This window comes from Pan paniscus, chromosome 19 (genome assembly GCF_029289425.2).
Source record: "Pan paniscus chromosome 19, NHGRI_mPanPan1-v2.0_pri, whole genome shotgun sequence".
In the NCBI taxonomy this organism is placed as follows: Eukaryota; Metazoa; Chordata; class Mammalia; order Primates; family Hominidae; genus Pan; species Pan paniscus.
Window position 1 is genome coordinate 29025198 of NC_073268.2, and position 22636 is coordinate 29047833.

At 41.5% G+C, this 22636-nt stretch overlaps 2 protein-coding genes across 3 annotated transcripts in view; both read left to right on the forward strand.

Moving 5' to 3' along the window:
* The first annotated feature begins 915 nt into the window (after window positions 1-915).
* On the forward strand, window positions 916-11771 carry SLFN13 (schlafen family member 13). Its single transcript, XM_055101108.2, is given in 5 exon segments — window positions 916-1010; window positions 2585-3663; window positions 4358-4489; window positions 5986-6709; window positions 6906-11771. Coding segments are annotated over 4 exon segments (2697 nt in total). The 5' UTR covers window positions 916-1010; window positions 2585-2597; the 3' UTR covers window positions 7681-11771.
* Window positions 11772-14087: 2316 nt separating this feature from the next.
* The window catches only part of SLFN12 (schlafen family member 12), a 29452-nt gene continuing 20903 nt past the window's right edge, over window positions 14088-22636 (forward strand). Inside the window, exons 1-2 of one of the 2 annotated variants that reach the window (XM_055101110.2) lie at window positions 14088-14366; window positions 15014-15083. The gene's annotated coding sequence lies outside the window, so the exon portion shown is untranslated. Of the gene's footprint in view, window positions 14367-14747; window positions 15084-22636 lie in introns of those variants that run through there. The other variant, XM_014342061.4, reaches the window with a different exon arrangement.

Sequence of the window (22636 nt, forward strand, 5' to 3'; positions counted from 1 at the left end):
AAGGTTGGGACTCTTGTTTCAGGGTTCTTGGCATTGACTCACTAACCACTGTAAATGATTGTTCTTAATCTAAGAGTTAAAAAGCAGAATTAGGCCGGGTGTGGTGGCTCATGCCTGTAGCTTCAGCACTTTGAAAGGCCAAGTGGGAGGATTACTTGAGCCCAGGATTTCGAGACCAGCCTGGGCAATGTAGGGAGACCCTATCGCTATGAATAATAATAATAATAATAATAATATGATTATTATTATTAATAATAAATTAACCGGGCCTGGTGGCGCGCACCTGTGGTTCCAGCTTCTCCGGAGGCTGAGGCAAAAATCGCCTGAGACTGTGATGGCGCCACTGCACTCCAGCCTGGACAACACGGGAAGACATTGTATCAAAACAAAAACAAAACAAAACAAAACAACAAAACAGAATTAGAATTGCCATTACCCTGTACCCATTATCCTGATTACCCTGCAATCTAGAAAGGGGAGAAATGAGAAAAATGTCTCCCTCCCAACGTCTGTAAAATACAGAGCTGCTATCTGAGAAGGACAAAGAGCTCCGTGTTTTGTTTTCCCAAGAGGGAGACTCTGTCGCAGCTGTTTCCTTCTGTTTCTGCCTGAGACTAGCCAGTCCCCACCAGTTTTCCTCAGTGGGGTGGGGGGCTTGGGAGTGGATGGGAGGATTTGTGTTGTTGTGATTTTACCTACAGTATACCTGTGTAGGAGGCGAAACTGTTTCCATCAATTTCCACAGAGAAGCAAGGGCAAGAATTATCTCTAATTATTCCCATGCATGTGTAGGGGGGGTTCAAAGAAGTCTGAATCTTGACCCCTGAACTCTACTGCCTCTCTCTACATGTTTCTGCATACAGGTCCTTCAGGACTGATTTTGGTGGAAGAAGACAGCAGGCGGTGGGCATTCACTGTGCTGGTGGGAAGTCTGGTTACATTAAGAAAGGGATTCTAGCAAAGTTATTCTGTAAATACAACAGAATCAATTGCTTTTGTTAAATATATTGGTAAGCTTCCTGATTTTTTTCACCTGAATTCTCAATTTGTTATTGAATAGTTCCGTTTTATTTAGGGTTTCAATTTTATTTAGGAAACAATATCTCTACCTTACAAAGAATCTGCAAGTAGCACTGATTATAATACCTTTATACCCAAAGGAAGAGCTGGGATAGAGCTCCCTAAGACTTTTCTGCCTGCAAAAGATATGGGTGGGGTTGCCATTTGAATACAGTTACCAATGAAAAACTATCAGCTTATCTAGGCTTTAACAATAAAGTTCATGGGGGTAAAGAGAAAAGATTTAACTTTGAAGTCCCCATATATCAAAAAGAATATTTTACAGGTAACTTGACAAAGATGTTTCAGTGATCTCGGAATGCAAGACAGAATCCTGACGGTAGAAATTTCTAGGCAAGGGTCTAAATTAGGCAAACTGGTAAGATTGTGAATGTCCCAGCCTTTATTTCTGAATCTTGACCTCTGAACTCTGCTGCCTCTCTCTAAACATGTTTCTGCCTACAGGTACTTCAGGACTGATTTTGGTGTAAGAAGACAGCAGGTGTACACTTGATGATGCTATTTCCTTACCTCTCATTCATTCCTCAACCCATTGTAAAATAATGTCAATTAATATAGGTTCCTTTACTGAACACCTGTGAACCAAAGCATAGTTTTAAAGGCTTGTTGTAAACTATCTGAGTTAATCTTCATAATAACAGTCACAGGTGGCTGCACCATGTTTTATAGTAAGAAAATAGAGTTAGAAAGAGTAAATATCTAGACTAATATAACAGTACTAAATGACAGAACTGGAATTCAAGCCATCTTCATTGACTCTGTTCTCCAAGACCTTATCCCTTGGTTTATTGCCTCCTGATGCCCATTTCCCAGGTGTCTGAAGAGCATTTTTCAAAGTCACAGTTAACCTTGATTTTACTAAACTTAGGTTTAGTAACACTTTCCAGTCATTACCTAGCTGTATCTGTCAGCAGTATTAGACATCTTAAAACCTTGGCAGGTGACTTTGTTCCAGGCTTTGTTAATACCAAATACCCTTGATTTTTCTCTTACTTCTTTGATTTTTCATGCTCAGACCTTTCTACAGTCTCCTTTTCAATGTGGTCTTCTTTTACTTATCTTCTAAAGTTGATGTTCATGGAGAATCTGTTCCAAACCTAGATGTTCTCATGCCATGGTACACATGCCCCTCAGCTGATCCACTACCTCTGTGTTTCAATGCTAATGATTTCACCTGGCCAGTTCTAGTGCATCCTTTAAGTCTTGGCCTAAATGGAGCCTACTCCTGGAAGTCTTATGGAACCATGGTCTCCAGATTCGTTCAGATACCCTATTCAATGTGTTTTCCCTCTTAGAGCCCATGTCACAGATGATGGTAAAGGCTAATTTCATTAGTTCCCTTCCCTGCCAGCCAGTCAGCTCCTAAAGAGACTATACCTGTCTTTCTTGCTATTGTCTTATCCCAGCACATATTAGACACGTTTTAAATATTTTCTAATAAATGAATTGCAGGCCTGTAACAATTTTTTAATCAAAAATGAAACAAATATTCTAATACTTTAAGGTGCAAGTTCAACATGGAGGCAAATCACTGCTCCCTGGGTGTGTATCCATCTTACCCAGACCTGGTCATCGATGTCGGAGAAGTGACTCTGGGAGAAGAAAACAGAAAAAAGCTGCAGAAAACTCAGAGAGACCAAGAGAGGGCGAGAGTTATACGGGCTGCGTGTGCTTTATTAAACTCAGGAGGAGGAGTGATTCAGATGGAAATGGCCAACAGGGATGAGCGTCCCACAGAGATGGGACTGGATTTAGAAGAATCCTTGAGAAAGCTTATTCAGTATCCATATTTGCAGGTTTTCTTTGAGACTAAGCAACACGGAAGGTGTTTTTATATTTTTGTTAAATCTTGGAGTGGTGATCCTTTCCTTAAAGATGGTTCTTTCAATTCCCGCATTTGCAGCCTTAGTTCTTCATTATACTGTAGATCTGGCACCTCTGTGCTTCGCATGAATTCAAGACAGGCATTCGATTTCCTGAAGACCAAGGAAAGACAGTCCAAATATATTCTGATTAATGAAGGGTCTCCACCTAGTAAAATTATGAAAGCTGTATACCAGAACATATCTGAGTCAAATCCTGCATATGAAGTTTTCCAAACTGACACTATTGAATATGGTGAAATCCTATCTTTTCCTGAGTCTCCATCCATGGAGTTTAAACAGTTCTCTACAAAACACATCCAACAATATGTAGAAAATATAATTCCAGAGTACATCTCTGCATTTGCAAACACTGAGGGAGGCTATCTTTTTATTGGAGTGGATGATTAGAATAGGAAAGTCCTGGGATGTGCCAAAGAACAGGTTGACCCTGACTCTTTGAAAAATGTAATTGCAAGAGCAATTTCTAAGTTGCCCATTGTCCATTTTTGCTCTTCAAAACCTCGGGTAGAGTACAGCACCAAAATCGTAGAAGTGTTTTGTGGGAAAGAGTTGTATGGCTATCTCTGTGTGATTAAAGTGAAGGCATTCTGTTGTGTGGTGTTCTCGGAAGCTCCCAAGTCATGGATGGTGAGGGAGAAGTACATCCGCCCCTTGACAACTGAGGAATGGGTAGAGAAAATGATGGACGCAGATCCAGGTAAGAGGGAACCAGATTCTCCCTTCCTGACCTTTCTACCTCTTCCCCAATACCACTTCCTTCTTTATTCTCTAAGCTTGACCTTCTCACACCCACTGAAATTTACTTTCTCTAAATCTCCATGCTTTTCATAGATGGGAAGTTTTATTGGGTGAGAAAAAGCCAAAATGAGATATTTTGTGAATGGTGATTTCCCACAAAAGAAGAAGCAAAGGAAAAACCTTGGAAATTGGTTCCTTTAATAAAACCATTGAATTGGAATCTGTTGGAGCCTCATAATAGTGATTAGCTTGTACCTCAGATTAGCATAAAATCAACTCTGGGAGACAAGAGCTAGTGTTGGTTGAGGTTCGTTTAAGTTGAGGTTAGTGGAGGTGCGTGCACAGGGATATAAAAACCTGATGATTATAACTTAAAGAGAGTTTTTTTTCACTGCAATTCAAGCAAAGAACTATTCAAACATGGAAGAGGGGGCATTATATTGCATGGGGAAACACCATTCAAGGATCAGAAAAAGGGCTTTTAATGATGAGTCTTTGGGAACCTGGACATAGAGTCAAGAAAGGGTAAAGCATCTGACTTTGTGGCCTGACTTGTACCATGTTAGATGAAATTTAGACACAGCCTTGTACAGCCTATTCCAATAGCGAGACATGAAATCATATAGTGTAAATTAAAATGTTCTTTCTTTCAGAGTTTCCTCCAGACTTTGCTGAGGCCTTTGAGTCTCAGTTGAGTCTATCTGACAGTCCTTCACTTTGCAGACCAGTGTATTCTAAGAAAGGTCTGGAACACAAAGCTGATCTACAACAACATTTATTTCCAGGTACTAACTGCCAGTTTTTACATCAGGAGAGAGGGAAGTCGTTTAATACATTTCGTGGAAAACAAATCCATGAAAGATTGTGTCCTGCAGATCCAGGTGTATACAGTGACAATGCCACAAGCCTCTTGGGGATGAGTTTCAGGTGCCTTTAGAAATCATCTGGCCCATTGGTTGCCACATCTGGCTGATTATTAGAAATGCCATAGGAGGTAGTTAAACATGCAGATCTCCAGGCCCACACCAAGAACTTATGAACGCTTAATTTCCAGGGGAAAGGCCTAGCCATATGCATTTGGGCAAGCTTCCCAAATTATTCTGATGCCCTGCTGGGTTTGGAAACCAGTGATCTAGTACAACTACAAGGGGAACAATGGAATAACTAGCCACTTCTGGTCTACTTTTCAAGGATGGAGGAATTATGTCTAAAAGGAATAAAAACATTCACCTGGTAGAATATAAGAATATAGAAAAACCACAAATAATTTCTCTTTGGAAGAGGCTAGAGGGAACGACTCGCTAATGCTTCAGAGGTGGCACCAAATAATAATTCAAGCCCATAGACAATGTTATGTAACCCCTCTCCCTGCTGCCCAAACATTTTTTAGCAAGGTTTTTTTCTCGGAGTTCCTACTTACAAAATGAAACCTAGATTTCTCAAGGAGGGAAATGGCTTAACTTCATGCATTGAACATATTAAGTATGAGATTTGACAAAAGAATATGATACACAAATATCCTACGTATGTCCAAACATTTATCAAGGGCAAGGTAATTCATATATTAGGCCTTCCTTAGGTCTGTTTACCACCAAATAGTTTCTTTACTTACCTGAGAGCTTTATAGTCATTAGCTTATCAGAAAAGTTTTTAAACATTCCACATTAAGAATCCAAGGTGCAAGAGTAATTGAATACATGGCTTTCACTTTCTCAGGCTCAGTAAATTACATTTCAGTTGACATGCTCCACTGTCCATGAGATACATAGAAGGGTGACATCATTCATTTTACCAGATTTGTAGGTTGTGGGTTAAAGAGATATGCACCAGGCGAGGCGTGGTGGCTCATGCCTGTAATCCCAGCACTTTGGGAGGCCGAGGCGGGCAGATCATGAGGTCAGGAGATCGAGACCATCCTGGCCAACATGGGCAAACCCTGTCTCTACTAAAAATACAAAAAAATAGCCGGGCGTGGTGGTGGGAGCCTGTAGTCCCAGCTACTTGGGAGGCTGAGGCAGGAGAATGGCCTGAACCTGGGAGGCAGAGCTTGCAGTGAGCCAAGATCGCACCACTGTACTCCAGCCTGGGCGACAGAGCAAGACTCCGTCTCAAAAACAGACAGACAAACAAACAAACAAAAAACCAGAGATGCACCAGAAGGAATTTCTGTTAAATTGTACAGTTCTTTGGGGGCTTTCCTCTCTCTTTTAAACGTAACATGTGATTCATACAAAATCACATAAACACAGTGAAAACATCTTTCTATTTTCTTCCTGTCTAGTTCCACCAGGACATTTGGAATGTACTCCAGAGTCCCTCTGGAAGGAGCTGTCTTTACAGCATGAAGGACTAAAGGAGTTAATACACAAGCAAATGCGACCTTTCTCCCAGGGAATTGTGATCCTCTCTAGAAGCTGGGCTGTGGACCTGAACTTGCAGGAGAAGCCAGGAGTCATCTGTGATGCTCTGCTGATAGCACAGAACAGCACCCCCATTCTCTACACCATTCTCAGGGAGCAGGATGCAGAGGGCCAGGACTACTGCACTCGCACCGCCTTTACTTTGAAGCAGAAGCTAGTGAACATGGGGGGCTACACCGGGAAGGTGTGTGTGAAGGCCAAGGTCCTCTGCCTGAGTCCTGAGAGCAGCGCAGAGGCCTTGGAGGCTGCAGTGTCTCCGATGGATTACCCCGCGTCCTATAGCCTTGCAGGCACCCAGCACATGGAAGCCCTGCTGCAGTCCCTCGTGATTGTCTTACTCGGCTTCAGGTCTCTCTTGAGTGACCAGCTCGGCTGTGAAGTTTTAAATCTGCTCACAGCCCAGCAGTATGAGATATTCTCCAGAAGCCTCCGCAAGAACAGAGAGTTGTTTGTCCACGGCTTACCTGGCTCAGGGAAGACCATCATGGCCATGAAGATCATGGAGAAGATCAGGAATGTGTTTCACTGTGAGGCACACAGAATTCTCTACGTTTGTGAAAACCAGCCTCTGAGGAACTTTATCAGGTAAGCAGTTGGATCTTACGTCTTTAAGTTTTATTTAATCTGGGTTTAATTTTTTCTGCTAAGTCACCTTCTTCCTTGAGAATTGAGTGGTAAAATGATCTGTGGTAATGTACTGTGCTCGGAGGAACATGATACAATCATTTTCTCCCCTTGTTTTCTTAGAGAAAACCTGAGTGTATTCTTTTAATTTTTACAGTGATAGAAATATCTGCCGAGCAGAGACCCGGAAAACTTTCCTAAGAGAAAACTTTGAACACATTCAACACATCGTCATTGACGAAGCTCAGAATTTCCGTACTGAAGATGGGGACTGGTATAGGAAGGCAAAAACCATCACTCAGAGAGAAAAGGATTGTCCAGGAGTTCTCTGGATCTTTCTGGACTACTTTCAGACCAGTCACTTGGGTCACAGTGGCCTTCCCCCTCTCTCAGCACAGTATCCAAGAGAAGAGCTCACCAGAGTAGTTCGCAATGCAGATGAAATAGCCGAGTACATACAACAAGAAATGCAACTAATTATAGAAAATCCTCCAACTAATATCCCCCATGAGTATCTGGCAATTCTCAGTGAAGCTAAATGGGTTCCAGGTGTTCCAGGCAACACAAAGATTATTAAAAACTTTACTTTGGAGCAAATAGCGACCTATGTGGCAGACACCTGCAGGTGCTTCTTTGAAAGGGGCTATTCTCCAAAGGATGTTGCTGTGCTTGTCAGCACCGCGACAGAAGTGGAGCAGTATCAGTCTAAGCTCTTGAAAGCAATGAGGAAGAAAAAAATGGTGGTGCAGCTCAGTGATGCATGTGATATGTTGGGTGAGCACATTGTGTTGGACAGTGTCCGGCGATTCTCAGGCCTGGAAAGGAGCATAGTGTTTGGGATCCATCCAAGGACAGCTGACCCAGCTATCTTACCCAATATTCTGATCTGTCTGGCTTCCAGGGCAAAACAGCACCTATATATTTTTCTGTGAAGTGACTATTAGGAAGAACTCCAAACCAAAATACTATGTAAATGTCTATGGGTGACAGTCTGCTGATGGTAGAAACCTTTCTTTTTAGTTCACAAGTCAGTTAGAGATTTGGACGGAGCTGACACAAAGAGTTTGGAGCTCCCCCATTTCTGGCTCTCCTTTCAGGGGTTCCTCCCCCAACTCTTTTCAGCAGCGGTGGCTGCCCCCCATTCTGACCCCTGACTCTTGCAGCCAGAAAGATGGTGGTTTTCTAAAGGAACTTTAGCTGTCCTGCACAATGCAGACCTGTGTCTTGCTCTCTGGGTAAAAGCCATAAAAATAAGAAACTCAGCCTGTGGCCTTTCTTCCAAGGCTGGAGTTCTCGAGTTCTCTTTTATGTGACTTCATGTAGTTTGTTGCTTTAAAAAATTTGTCCAGAATTGTTTTCTGCAGAAGCATGTTAGGAGCTTACAGGCCACAGGAGAAGCAATTGTTTCCTGAATTTATCTTTGCTGTATTCATTTAGGGCTTGGGAGATTCCCAAGATAATTCAGTCACTGTCAGATTAATCATTTTGGCAGAACAAACAATATTGTTATGATTATTTAATCCTTAAAATTGTGATCTCCAGAGTTTGTTATCAGAATAGCCCAGACCAAGGCTTAACTGTAATAGTGAACATTAATGGTACCTTTACAGAGAAATTATAGGCCAAGAGAAAATGCTGGCTTTCAGTAGAAGTTAATATTAGAAACCCAAATCTGGTTCTGAAAGTGTGTATCAGATGTACGGTGAACAAACGGGAAAGATTTTCTTTAAAAATCAATGAGCGTTGGCCAGGCACGGTGGCTCACACCTGTAATCCCAGCTGTTTGGGAGGCTGAGGCAGGTGGATCACCTGAGGTCAGGAGTTCAAGACCAGCCTGGCCAACATGGAGAAACCCCATCTCTACTAAAAATACAAAAATTAGCAGGGCATGGTGGTGCATGCCTGTATCCCAGCTACTTGGGAGGCTGAAGCATGAGAATCACTTGAATCCTGGAGGCAGAGGTTGCAGTGAGCTGAGATCATGTCACTGTACTCCAGCCTGGGCAACAGAGTGAGACTGTCTCAAAAAGAAGAAGAAGAAGAAAAAAAATGCAGTGAGTTTATGTTGTTACATTGTAACATCTCAGCGTAGCTGTATGCATTACTCTATAGCATACCTACTTAAGTTTTATGTCATTCTTGAACTGTGATTTTTTTTTCTATTTGCTTTCATAGTTTGGTGGGCCATTGTTATGGACTGAATGTTTGTGTCCCATCCTCACCCCTAAATTCCCATGTTGAAGCCCCAACCTTCACTGTGGAGCTGGGGCTGCTAAGGAAGTAATTAAGGTTACACGAAGTCACAGTGGAGAATCTGATCTGCTAAGACTGGTGTCCTTATAGGGAGAGACCCCAGAGAGCTTGTTCCCTTCCTCCCTGTGCACACAAACAAGAGGGCATGGGAGCACACAGAGAGATGGCAGCCACCTACAAGCCAAGAGGAGAAGCCTCACAATGAACCCCCCCCCCCTGCTGGCACCTATGTCTTCGACTTCCAGTCCCCAGACTGTGAGAAATACATTTCTGTTGGTTCAGCCATCCAGTCTCTAGTGTTTTGTTATTGCAGCCTGAGACCACAGCTGTATGATCATACGTCAAACTAAAAACACTGATACTTAACAATGCTAATGCAATTACTTATTTGCTTTTCAGTCTCTACAAAACATTCTAAAACACGAATCTAAATACTAACAATAAAATATTTGCATAACTAATGAAAATTAAGAAACCACATGCCCAATATTCCATTTATAAGTAATCCTATTTGGCTGATTTCCCTCCATATTGTAAGTTTTGAACTTTTCTGCCAGTCTTTCCCCTATTTGTGTTAACTCATGGAATTCCAGTTGTCTAGCCTTGAAATTGTAGGCTCTTCTAACTTGAGCAAAATCTGACAGATCAGCAAAATAAGGAGAAAAATGTTTCTTCTTTCTTTCTGGCTGCATTAAATGAGATACAGCTCAGCACCAAAAAGCTATCTTTGTAAATGTTCTTAGTAAACTCCCTGGTCTTTGGAGTTATTTCAGCCTTTGACAGTAATTCTTTAAAAGTCTAATTCTGACTGGTTGAATCTCTCTATATGATTTATTGCCCTAGTAATATTTGAAACAGTATCATATTTTAAAATATATAAATATTTATGAATTTTTGTTTAGACCAAAGAGGATTACTGATGCTTTCTTCTTTTTCCATATGATGAGGAAATGTTTAGCTTATATATTTATTGCATTTCTGTTTTAAATAAAAAATTGAGAGTTTGTGTTTCATTAAACTGAAAAAAAAGGTTCTGTAAAATAAATGATTAAATGGAGGAAAAGGAGAAGACTGAGGCCAGCAACTCCATGATACAGCCAAAAATGAGCCAGTAAAAGGTTAAGCAAGATTAACTTTAAATTTTTTTTTTTTTTTTTTTTAAGAGAAAAGGTCTCACTATGTTTCCCAGGCTGGAGGGTAGTGGTGTGATCATAGTTCACTATAGCCCTGAACTCCTGGGCTCAAGTGATCCTCTTGCCTCAGCCTCCCATTGCTGGGATTACAGGCATGAGCCACTGTGTCAGGCTTAATTGGGTTTTGATGGGTACCTGCCTATCTCTGTAATTTGGCTCTAGTCATATAGGACCTGCTTCATTAAAGATCTGAAAATCTATCCAGCCATTGTAAAATGAAACAAAATGTTTTGAAAATTTAAATTAGCCTTTTTTTTAGTTCAGACATATAGAAAAGTTGCAAGCATAGTACAGAAAGTTCCTGTATACCCCACTTAGTGCCCTCCTTTTTAAAATTTTTTTAAACCTAGCTTATTTCCATTAAGATTTCTGAGAATTCCAGGAATGCTCACAGATCTGTCCTTGTAGTCTCCTGCCACTTCTTGCTATGGAGTGCTGTACCAAGGTCTCTGCTAGTTTCTAGTTGGCTTGACATAATGACTTTCCTAAACTTCTTCTGCTCTGAATCTCAAGCATGGAAAGCGGTCACATCTTTTGTTGCACGAATTAACAGTCAACACCTGGCCCTACTTCTAACAAAACTTAGTAAAGCCTTGAGCATAGTGAAAGACAGATATTTAAATTATATATTAGCAGGAGGCTGAGGTGGGAGGATCATATGAGGCCAGCCTGGGCAGCATAGCATGACCCCCCCCTCGAGAAGACAACAAAAAATTATCTGGGTGTGGTGGTGTGCTCCTGCAGTCCTAGCTATTCCAGAGGCCGAGGCGAGAGGATCGCTTGATTCCAGGAGTTCAAGGCTGTAGTTAGCGATAATCGTGTCACTGAATCCTAGCCTGGGCAACAGAATAAGACCCCATGTCTAACAAAATAATAATAAAACAATCAAAAGTTTAAAATTAGTTATTAAATGTCAGTGTGCCCAGAGTCCTTTGACCACAGATGATCCTGATGGCCTTCTCTCGCCTTGTCCCTGTGCCTCCTTCTACCATTTTTCTTCCTGAGATTCAAAAATAAGTAGCGGACAGGGTTCTCATTTACCTCTAAATACTTCAGTGGGTGTTTCCTAAAAGGACATTTATAGTACCATCATCAAAATCAGTAAATTAACCCTGATACTATTATCTAATCTATAGACTTTATTGAATTATATCAGTTGTGCCTCAAGTGTCTTTATGTTTTTTTCTCAAAAGAGAAAAAGTTCTGGTCCAGGATTTGATCTAAGATCTTGCATTGTATTGAGCTTTCCTTTCTTTTAAGTCTCATTTAATCTGGAGACGTTAATCTGTCTTTGTCATATCTTTGACACTGTTGAAGAGGACTGGCCTATTATTTTGCAGAGTATCTGATTTTGGGTCATTTCATGTGTTCTCATGATTAGATTCAGGTTATGCATTTTTGGCATGAATTCCATAGAAGGGCTGTTACGGTTCTCAGTTCATGGTATTAGAAGGCACTTGATAGTGATTAGTTCCATTCCTGATGATGTTAACTCTGATCATTTGGATAAAGTGGCGTCTGCCAGGTTTCCCTACTGTGCGGTTACAATTTGCTTTTTGTAATTAATAAATTGTGTGTGTGTGTGTGTGGAGGGGGGGTGTTTTTGCTTCTGAACGCATAATATTTGAGATTTTTTTCTAATTAAAAAGTAATTATTCAAAGAGTTCAGAGAACTGATACTGATCACATTCTTTGACCCCACATGCAAATACATTATAAACTAGTAATAAAACGGTAACTAGAAAAATGTTCATATCTTTTGGAATTAAAAAAGTGTTTAACTCGTGGATCAAAGCAGAAATTCTGTAACCATTGTCACAGCAGGTTCTAACAAGCAAGTTTAAGGAGGAGAGAATTTCAGTCCTAGAGAATTTCAGTCTTACTCAAATGCTTTCCTAGAAAGAGGAAACAGTTCCTAACTAATTTCATGAGGCTGGCATAATCTTGATAACAAGTCTGATAGGTAAAGTATGAAAGGAAAATTGCAGGTCACTCAATTATCACTCAAATATCTACATGAAAAATTCTAAACAAAATTTTAGCAAACAAAATCCAACAATTTGTAAAAGTGATAATACACCACGACCAAGGTGGTTCAAGTCAGGAATTCAACGTTGATGTTGGCGTTAAAAAATCAATCATCAGGCCCAGTGAGGTGGCTCACTCCTGTAATCCCAGACTTTCTGGAGGCTGAAGGAGGAAAGATCCTTCAGGCCAGAAGTCTGAGTCTGCACTGAGCTGTGACTGCATCACCGCACTCTAGCCTGGGTGCCAGTTTGAGACCCTGTCTCCAAGAAAAAAAAATTAATCAGTGTAATTCACCACAGATTAAGAGTTCAAAAGAGAAAAATCACACGATCATCTGAATAGAGAAAAAAGCTTTTGATAAAGTTCAACATCCATATTGCCCTGGCTGGTCTCCAACTCCTGAGCTCAGGCAATCCACCCACTTCGGCCTCCCAAAGTGCTGGGATTATAGACGTGAGCCACCACACCCGGCCTGCGCTAGCTTTTTTTCTTTGTTTCTTTCTCTTTCTTTCTTTCTTTCTTTTTCTTTCTTTCTCTCTCTCTTCTTTCTTTCCCTCCCTCTTCTTTCTTTCCCTCCCTCCCTTCCTCTTTCTCTCTTCTCTCCCTTCCTTCCTTCCTTCCTTCCTTCCTTCCTTCCTTCCTTCCTTTCTTCCTTCCTTCCTTCCTTCCTTCCTTCCTTCCTCTCTCTCTCTCTTTCTTTCTTTCTTTCATTCTTTCTTCTTTCCTTTTTTTCCCCCGAGACAGAGTTTTGCTCTTGTTGCCCAGGCTGCAGTGCAGTGGCATGATCTCAGCACACTGCAACCTCCGCTTCCCAGGTTCAACTGATTCTTCTGCCTCTTCCTCCCTAGTAGCTGGGATTACAGGGGTCTGCCACCACGCCCAGCTAATTTTTTTTGTATTTTTAGTAGAGACGGGGGTTTCACTATGTTGGCTGGGCTGGTCTCGAACTCTTGACTTCAGGTGATCCACCCACCTCGGCCTCCCAAAGTCCTGGAATTATGGGCATGAGCCACTGCTCCCAGCCGGCACTAGCATTTTCTAAGCCAATGACTGAAGAATAGTTTTTTAACTTCGGTGAGACTGTATCCATAGAGCTGGCGTCTGTATCAGATGAGAAGAAGAAAAGCGCAGCTATGTGCTTTCAATGTATACGTTATTTAATGTGAATAGGTACTCTTCCTAGGTACCTTAAGATTTTAGAATAGGCAGTAGGCAGTTAATGCAGTCCAGAGTGGGGTAGGTGGAGCTTGCGAAGGAGCAACTCAGACTTGCACATTCCCCTGTGATGAGTCATTGTGGCCTGTGTGCATTTCAAAAGCTATGTACTGAGACACCAATTCTTAGACAAGTTAGCAGGAAAAACATGTATTACCATAATTACCATAATAAGGGGGCTAAAGGAAAGCAAAGTGGCAGGAGGACTGTATCCGGCCAGACTAGCCTTTGGAGCATCCCAATAAAGGAATCTCCCAAATGGCCCCAAGATGCTCCCTACACTGCCAGGGGTAGGTATTTGAATCTGTCTGTCCTGGAGCAATCCGCTCCTTGCACCTTTGTCCTCTCCTGTCCATCCACAGCTGCCCTGGCCTGGTTCCTGGGGGCAACCGTGCTTTTAAGCAATGGGGCAGCAGTGCTGCTCTGGGAATGCGAGTACAGCTGGAAAGGTTGAGTCACCCCTTTAGGGGCATGGTAAGAATGCCTGGTATTTCTTCAATTTTGATGAACCAAAATAGTGACAATTGCCCAAAGGCGCAGAGTCGATAATAAAGAGTGCGGACACTTCCGGAGCGCCAACTGCCCAATAGAAATGCAGGCCACGCTGGGGAAGTGTGGAGCCGCAGCCCAGGATGGGGAGGGCCGGAAAACAGAAAAGGATTCGCGTTCTTTTTACTCTGTGGAGAGTGAGCCCGCGGACTGTAGCCTGGGCCTCGCCAAGTTCCTTTGTTCTTTGTTTTCTTTAAATTACCTTTTTTCTTTTTGTCTTAGAAAATACACATGGGTGAAAATGAAACGAGAGCTCCCTAGAGATCACTCAGAGCTGTTCTCGTGGGTTTTTAACTTTCAGTTGCTCAAGGGTCCACGCTGGCATCTGGGGTGTGCTCGCACCTGCGAAGAATCCAGCTTCTAGGGAGCACCGCGAGCTGGTAAGTTGGTCCTGCTCCATCGCTAAACCTTCCAGCCTTAGTTTTTCATTTCTGGGGAGTCTGCTGGCTCGGGAGGAGGTGGGGCACTGGTAACACAACCCCACCACTCCCGGGAAGATCCCCGCACCCCCATCCCGGTCTGCTTTCTCTCCCTTCTGAAGCAGGAGAATAAGGGTCTGGAGGAAAATCCCAACTTTCCACAAACTTCCTTTGTAGCCCCTCCTTTTCTACATGGCAGATGAAAAACTGAAAATACCTCTGATTGGTCCCCTCCCGCAACCAATCAGACTGGTCTCCAGGGCCAAGTCTTCATGTGCATAGGAATGTAACTTTGTAACTTCGCTTTCTGCGTCCAATCAGAAGTTTTCATAGGGCATAACTTTGTAACTTCACTTCAGCCTCCCGTTGATCGCTTTCTGCAACCATTCAGACTGATCTCGGGCTCCTATTTCATTTACATTGTGTGCACACCAAGTAACCAGTGGGAAAACTTTAGAGGGTACTTAAACCCCAGAAAATTCTGAAACCGGGCTCTTGAGCCGCTATCCTCGGGCCTGCTCCCACCCTGTGGAGTGCACTTTCGTTTTCAATAAATCTCTGCTTTTGTTGCTTCATTCTTTCCTTGCTTTGTTTGTGTGTTTGTCCAGTTCTTTGTTCAACACGCCAAGAACCTGGACACTCTTCACTGGTAACATATTTTGGCAAGCCAACCAGGAGGTAAGCCCAAAGTCTGGGATTTATTTTTCTCCTTTCCCTTTTCCTTTCTGCTCCATACAGGTAAATCTCTCTCTTTCTCTTTTCCTTTCCAACGTGGGATCCTTGGTGGGTAGCGCCTAGACACGGAGGCGACTGCAGGTTTCTGGCCGGGGGCTACTCTCCAGTGCTGCCTTGAAGGCCAAGGAGTGAATGGGGATAGTTGCCCTGCCCAGAAGCGGGAAGGGCTCTTTTCTGTCTTTTCTGGTTGTGGTCCCTGATCCCTATGTGTGACGCAGCTTCTCCAGGGCGAACTCACACGTGTTTCAGGTGACTTAAACCTTCTTTCCTTATGTTAAATTCTTCCCTTCCCCTACTCTACTGGCTAAGGATAAAAGAAACCCACCTAGCCTCCATTTCATATCATTAAAGTTCATGACTATCACTCTAGTGGAATGGGAACCATGGGAAAGCATGGCCTTATCAAATTATAAGGATGCTAGAAGTCAAGGCCTTCATCCAGAGACAAAAGGAAAGCTCACAGTAGGCCATCGCCTCTGGAGGGAAAACATGTAAAGTGGCACTGGTGACCACCTAAGGTCAGAGACGTCTGACGCTCTAAGATTGGACCCTAAAGGGGGATGCTCTGGAGGATCCTCTGGACCTCAGCCTCTCCAAGGGGGTTCCTTTGGTAGAGGTTCTTAGGCCTAGTACTAAGCCCTCCTTAGAATTTTCTCTTCCAGTTGCAGTAGTGTTTGGCCTCAATATTGTTTGGAATCTGGAGTTTGCTGTTGAATGGTAAAGTGGGATGGAGTTGCATGTATGCAGGCTCTTGTGCTGCTGTTCTAAGCAGGGTTGTGTCGGGTTAAAGTGTGATGTTCTCCTTTGGTGCTGTTTGGCCTCAGCGTTCTTTGAAGTGCGAGGAAGTTTGACCTTTAAAAATCAAACTGCCATGGAAACCGCTGACTTATAAATTGCTAAAGTTGTTTATAACCAATGTTTGGTTTCTCAAATCCATATTCCTGGGAAGACAATCAAAGCTTCAGGTACATTTGGCTACCCGATGGGCCATTTAAACATTTACAAAGGGATTTTATTCAGTGTCACTTTCAATGCGTGTTTTCTTGTTGTATAAAAGCTTTTCCCATGATTATGCTACAGTGTATTTTCACCAGGTAAAGAAAGCTTTTTATGGTTCACTGAGAACAATCAACCCCTTCACAACCTAGAACCCATAGGATAGATGTTCTCAGAACATCTACTGTAAAGGCCATAGTTACACAACAGACTTTAAATTCTTTTGTGAAAGTTATGATAGAATTGGCTGAACAGAGAAGTATCTGTGCAGCTGCTGGCACTTAGAGTCTATGGAGAAATACATTAAATGAAGATTAAGAGATTCAGTTGTAGGGGATTAATGAGGAGATTGTTTACTTAAGTTGGTAGATTCTTTATTTAGTTCATTATTTGATCTATTTAATTTTAACTGGTTTGGTTTATGGGAACCCTGGGCAAGGAGCATCCTCTAAACTCTTGGTATTATCCTCGCAATAGTCATCATAATAATAGGCTCCCTGGTGCACTGTATTCTCTCAAAGGTTTTCGATGTTTGCATGCAGCCATCTCTAGAATGTCAAATGGTCTCTCTTCAACTGGAATGATGAGAAGTGAAACAAATATGCGACCATGAGGACACGGTAACCTATGGATGGTGTGCTGAGACTGGAAACCCAAAATGATGGTAACTGAGAGCGGCGCTAAGGCCTTACGTTTTGGTTACACTCTCACCTAAGTGAGAACCTGAACAAAAAGGGGGAATTTTAAAAAACAAAATTGTGAAAGGCCAGTGTTTTGGACTGAGCTCATGGCCCCAACCGACCAAACCAAACCAAAATGGAGTTGCTCATTCTAAGACTTTAAGGAAACACATAGATCCTAGAACAGACCAAGTTTTTGTTTTTCTCCTGCAAACAGAATGTTTCAGTGAGCAGGACACCCTCCACCGGTAACACTTTCCTGTCTCTGTAGCAACTTCTAATAAACTGCAGGCTGTTGAGGACTTCAGAATGGTGGACTTGGAAGCTATAGGTCGGGTGGAACTTTTGCTCCTGCATGGGCTGGGGAGCAGCCCAGAAAATTTAAAGCATTACCAGAAAATTTAAAGAGCTGTGGGGCCAGTGAGCCAGGGATCTGCAGTGTTCAAGCAGAGCTAGAGAGGCAGGGAGGGCAGAGTGCTCTATGGTCAGGCCAGGCTTGGTGGGTGTCCAGACCTCCCAGGGTTATCCATTCTCCTGGAGTCCTGAACATGCAGGGAGTTGGGGAATAGGTTCTTTAGGTGAAATGCGACCAGGCACTGATGAACTGCATTGCTAGATCCTAAAAGAAAAACCAAGCACCCTCATGCCCTGCTGGTTTATTATCTAGAAGGGGGGAAGGATGAGAGCAGTGCTGTCCTGAACTAAATGCAAAGTGACATCCTAGGAGGGCAAAGAGTGTTGCATGATTTTTGTTTCCCAGGAGGTAGCTCTTACAACTTCTGTCCCACCCTGTGGGCAGTTCCTACTAACCTGCTGTTCTGACATAACTCTAAGGAGATCTGAATGCCGTCTCTTTTCCCATTAAAGATAGCCAACAACATAGCCTAAATAGTGAGTTCAGGTCTGATAGAATTTCCCCTATAGTCAAAAGTATAAAGGATTTCAGTGGAAACATCTAACCTGTAAACCTAGACCCAAGGTTTAAGGGAGGCCAGTAAGTTTTAGGCCCTAGGGATTTGGTAAGCTCAATCCCCAGCTCATTTTTTAAGGGTTTTGTCCCCGATGTATGCTTGAAGGCAGTGATTTTCAACTATGGAAAGTTTTACACAGCTGCAGATGTTGGACTGGGGTGGCTAGGATCCCAGGCTAGTTCACAAGCGCTGGGTCCTCTATAAGGTGGCTCAACTGCAGCTCCCATGGGTTCCAAGTTTCTCAGTGGTATGAGCACCCTCCTTAATCAATCTGAGGGTGAGATGTGATTTCTGTCCCCTTCTGTGTATGGTGGGTTAGGCAAAAAAGTTTACACAGAGCCCAACCTGATGTAGACAGTGCAGAAAGGTGGGCTAAGAGGAAAGGGGACAAGACTCTAGTTAGAGAGGCTGCAAAAAGAATCGGGGAGCAGAGCAGAGGCTGCTTGGTGAGGCATTACCAGAAAATTGTAGGGCTGGGGCTGTGTGCCTGGGTAGAAGTGGAACTGATTCTCCTGCAGCCTTTGTGGGTAGAGATGGAGAATCTCTTCTGTCTGGTCAACAGGGAAGGTGGACTTGCCTTTGGGGCAGCCTCATGTGCAAGAAATATGAAGAAATTGGGTCTAAAGAACACTAATTGCGCTATAATACTAAGGAGAAAGCTCAGCATGGCAGAGATATACATCTTCCTCTGCTTTCTAGCATAATTATGCCACATTGAGACTACTATTGAGTTTTAAATTTAAACTTCAATGATTGTGCTTACCTGGCTTCACTCTTGTTCAACTACCAGGAGTCAGGTCCTCCCCACTTAGGTTCTCTTTTTTTTGAAATCTCTCTGGGTCATATGCAAATGCTTTCTTCTATGGACCCAGGCCCAGGGAGCCTATTTGAATGAATGCTAGGTCCAATATCTCTTAGAAGGCAGCCTCTCTTTGTTCTCTCTGAGTTTTCAGGAAACACTGAGGGAAAGATGCTGCTTTCTAATAGCTTTTAGACCACATCCTCTTACCCCCAAAAATTACAGGGGAAAAGTTCTGTAATCCCCACTAAGATGCTTTCTAGTAGCTTTCATACCATATCCTCTCCCCCACAAAAGGTTCAGGGCAAAGTGCTGTAATCACCACTAAGATAAATTTGCTAGTGATAATTCTGATACAATTATTTGGGAAACTATTTGATAATATATATCAAAATCTTTGAAGTTTTTGTCACTTGGTACAGTAATTTAACTTTTACAAACTTCTGTCTCTCTCTGTGTGTACATATACACACTCTATATACTTACATAATTTCAGCTTAATTATGTACCTAAGGCACAAGTTCAAATATAACCTTATGTTTCACCGTGAACCTTTATTTCCACAGATTCAGACTCTTTCTTCTCTTACATAATTTTTCCCCTTCAAGGTTCCATTTCTTATATCCTGAAATCTGGCTTCTTTTCTGTCTACATGTTCTGGCCTCCCATACTCGATTTAACCATCTTTGTATATATCTGAACCGTATCTGTATATATAATTGAAGTGCTTTGCCAGGGCACTCTTAGACTCAATGAAAATTAGACTGTGTGATTAGCATACCCAAACATTGAAATAACTGAGTCAAGATTCTAGTATAATTATATCGAATGATTGAAAGCAACTTCAATGTTCAGTTGTAAGGTAATAGTTAAATAATGGTACATTAATACCATGTATGAAATTATGCAGTTAATAAGGTTTTTAAAGAATAGCTAATTATTATTTTTGCAAAACTTGTTGTATATACTATATTGATACATGGAAAAGCAAGATTCAAATAGTATATTTTCGTTTTGGGCAGTATGGCCAACCATGACCAACTCTCCCACTGCAAAAAGGTCCTCATGTTGGGTAAAATGTGAAATAATAGAAATACAGCTTACATCCTCAACTCATTTTGTGAAGCTATTGATTGCATTGTCTGTCAACAAGAATAGGAGAAAGGGACATCATGGGTGCAAAATCTTAAAAATATTTTCGAATTGCATTTAATATAAAGAAATGGTGACAGGAATGATGTCAGAAAAATAGTGGATTAGGAAGCTTCAACTCTGTTTCTCCATGGAAACATCAAAAGCAACCCAAAACTGGCTGAACTAACAACAAAGATCTGTTGCAACTAAATGAATGCCCAATCAAGGAAAAGCAGCATTCAAAACTGTAGGAAATTTCATGGTGTTTTTACTCACCCTTGCCCAAGTTTTTGCCCTGCATGGCAAGGTCTTAGTCTTGAGGAGGCAGCATCACTGCTCCTAGTTTCCTCCCTGGAATTGGTGGGGCATAGTAAAACTTATTTTCAATGTTGTAACCTGTCTGGGGACTGCCTGAAGGATTCATTTCTGTGTCCCCTAACTCAGATCTCAGGTGAGGAGAAGTGACAGCCACTGCTCAGGAAAGCTGCAAGAAGACTATAGACCCCCAGATGTCTTAGGCAAGAGATTATAGCTAGAGACATAGAATAACCATCTAAGGCTCAGAAGATGAGCTGGGGTGAGATTCTTTGGGAAATTAAGACATTCAAAAGCAGGCATGTATGTAGAGGAATCAAGAAAGCCCCGCTCAATCCAGGCAGGATAAATGCTCAGAAAAGACCTGAGAAGACCTTAAGCTTTTTCCTTGAGCTGATCCCTAAGATCAGAGTATACTTAGCCCATCATTGAAGGTTTGCCTTGCCATAGCATTTGTCTGCAAAGACTGTGAGAGATCGCTGTTTTTTCAAATGTCCAATTTCCAACAAAAATTCATAAAGCATACACACAACAGAAAAATATGACCTATTCAAAAGAAGAAAGTAAATTGGCAGAACACATCTCTGAGGAAGGCCAGACATCAGACATATTAGACAAAGATTTTAAAATAACGTTCTTGATATCCACATGCAGAAAATGAAGTTAGACCCTCATCTCACACCAAATACAAAAATCAACTCAACATGGATTAAAGACTTAGATGTAAGAGCTGAAATTATAAAACTGCTAGAAGAAAATATATGAAAAAGATCCAAGACATTGGCCTGGGCAGTGATGTTTTGGATGTCATCCCAATGGCGGACAGGCAATGAAAGCAAATGTAGACAAATGGGATTACATCAAACCAAAAAGCTTCTGCACAGTAAAGGAAAAAATCAACAGAGTAAAAGAATAGGCTACAGAATAAAAGAAAACATTTGTAAATCATACATCTGATAAGAGATTAATATCCAAAATATATAAGAAACCCAAACAACTCAATAGTAAGAAAAAAAAACAGATTAAAAAATGGGCAAAGGATCTGAATAGACATTTCTCAAGAGAAGACATTCTAATGGACAACAGATATATGAAATAATGCTCAACATTACTAATCATCAGGAAAATGCAAATTAAAACCACAATGAGAAATCACCTCACACATGTTAAAATGGCTATTATAAAAAAGACAAGAGATAAAAAGAGATGGTGTAGAGAAAAGAGAACCATTGCACACTATTGGTAGGAATTTAAACTAGCTTAGCCATTATGGAAAATAGTATGGAGGTTTCTGAAAAAAAAAAAGAAAAAAAAAAAAAGAAAAGAAAAAGAACCACCATATGATTCAGCAACCTCACCCCTGGATAAATATCCAGAGGGAATGAAATCAGTCTATCAAAGAGATATCTGTACTCTCATGTCTATTGCAGCATTATTCACAATAGGCAAGATATGGAAGCAACCTAAGTGTTCACCAACAGATGAATGGATAAAGAAAAAGTGGTACATATAGATAATAAAATACTAGTTAGCCTTAAGAAAAAGAAGGAAATCTTGTCATTTTTGATAACATGGATGAATCTGGAGGACTTTATGTTAAGTGAAATAAGCCAAGTAGAGACAGACAAATACTGCATGATTTCACTTATTTGTAGAATCTATCAAAGTTAAACTCATAGAAGTATAGAGTAGAATAGTGGTTACTGGGGGAAGATGGGGTTTGGGGAAATGTTGGTTAAAGGTTACAAAATGTCAGTTAGATAGGAGGAATAAGTTCAAGAGCTCTATTGTACAATATGATTACTATAGTTAACAATATGTTGTATTCTTTATTATGTATTTATTTATTTGGAGACAGGGTCTTTCTCTGTTGCCCAAGCTAGAGTGCAGTGCCATGATCATTGCTTACTGCAGCCTTGGACTCCTGGATTCAAGTGATCCTCCCACCTCAGCCTTTTAAGTAGCTGGGACCATAGGCGCAAACCACTGTGCCAAGCCAATTCTTATTTTATTTTACTTTTCTGTAGAGATGTGGTTTTGTTTTGTTGTCTAGGCTGGTCTTGAACTCTTGGCTTCAAGTGATCCTCCCACCTCAGTCTCCCAAACTGCTTGGATTATAGGCATGAGCCACTGTGCTGGGCCTGTATTCTTGAAAGTTGCTAAAATAGTAGCAATGTTCACCACAAAAAATGATAAGTATGTGAAGTAATGCATATGGTAGTTGGCTCAACATAGCCATTCCACAATATATACAAGTTTCAAAAAAACACATTGTACATGATCAATATATAGGATTTTATTTATAAATTAATAAAATAAAAAACAGGCACTGTCTTAAGTATCTTCAAAGAGCTAAGAGAAAACATGGACAAAGAACTAAAGGATTCAACCCCAACTGTCCAAATGGTTTGGGGCTCTAATGTTAACATTGTTTACATGTGATCAGGAATTTATATGGACACAGGTGGTATCCACAACCTTAGCTGAGTATCTGCATGATATTGGTCCAGCTGTGGACAGGAATATTCTGACCCCCTTTACATTCCTTTTCTAGTATAGCAATTACTACCTATGATGGACTTTATTCTCAATTGTCTCTAT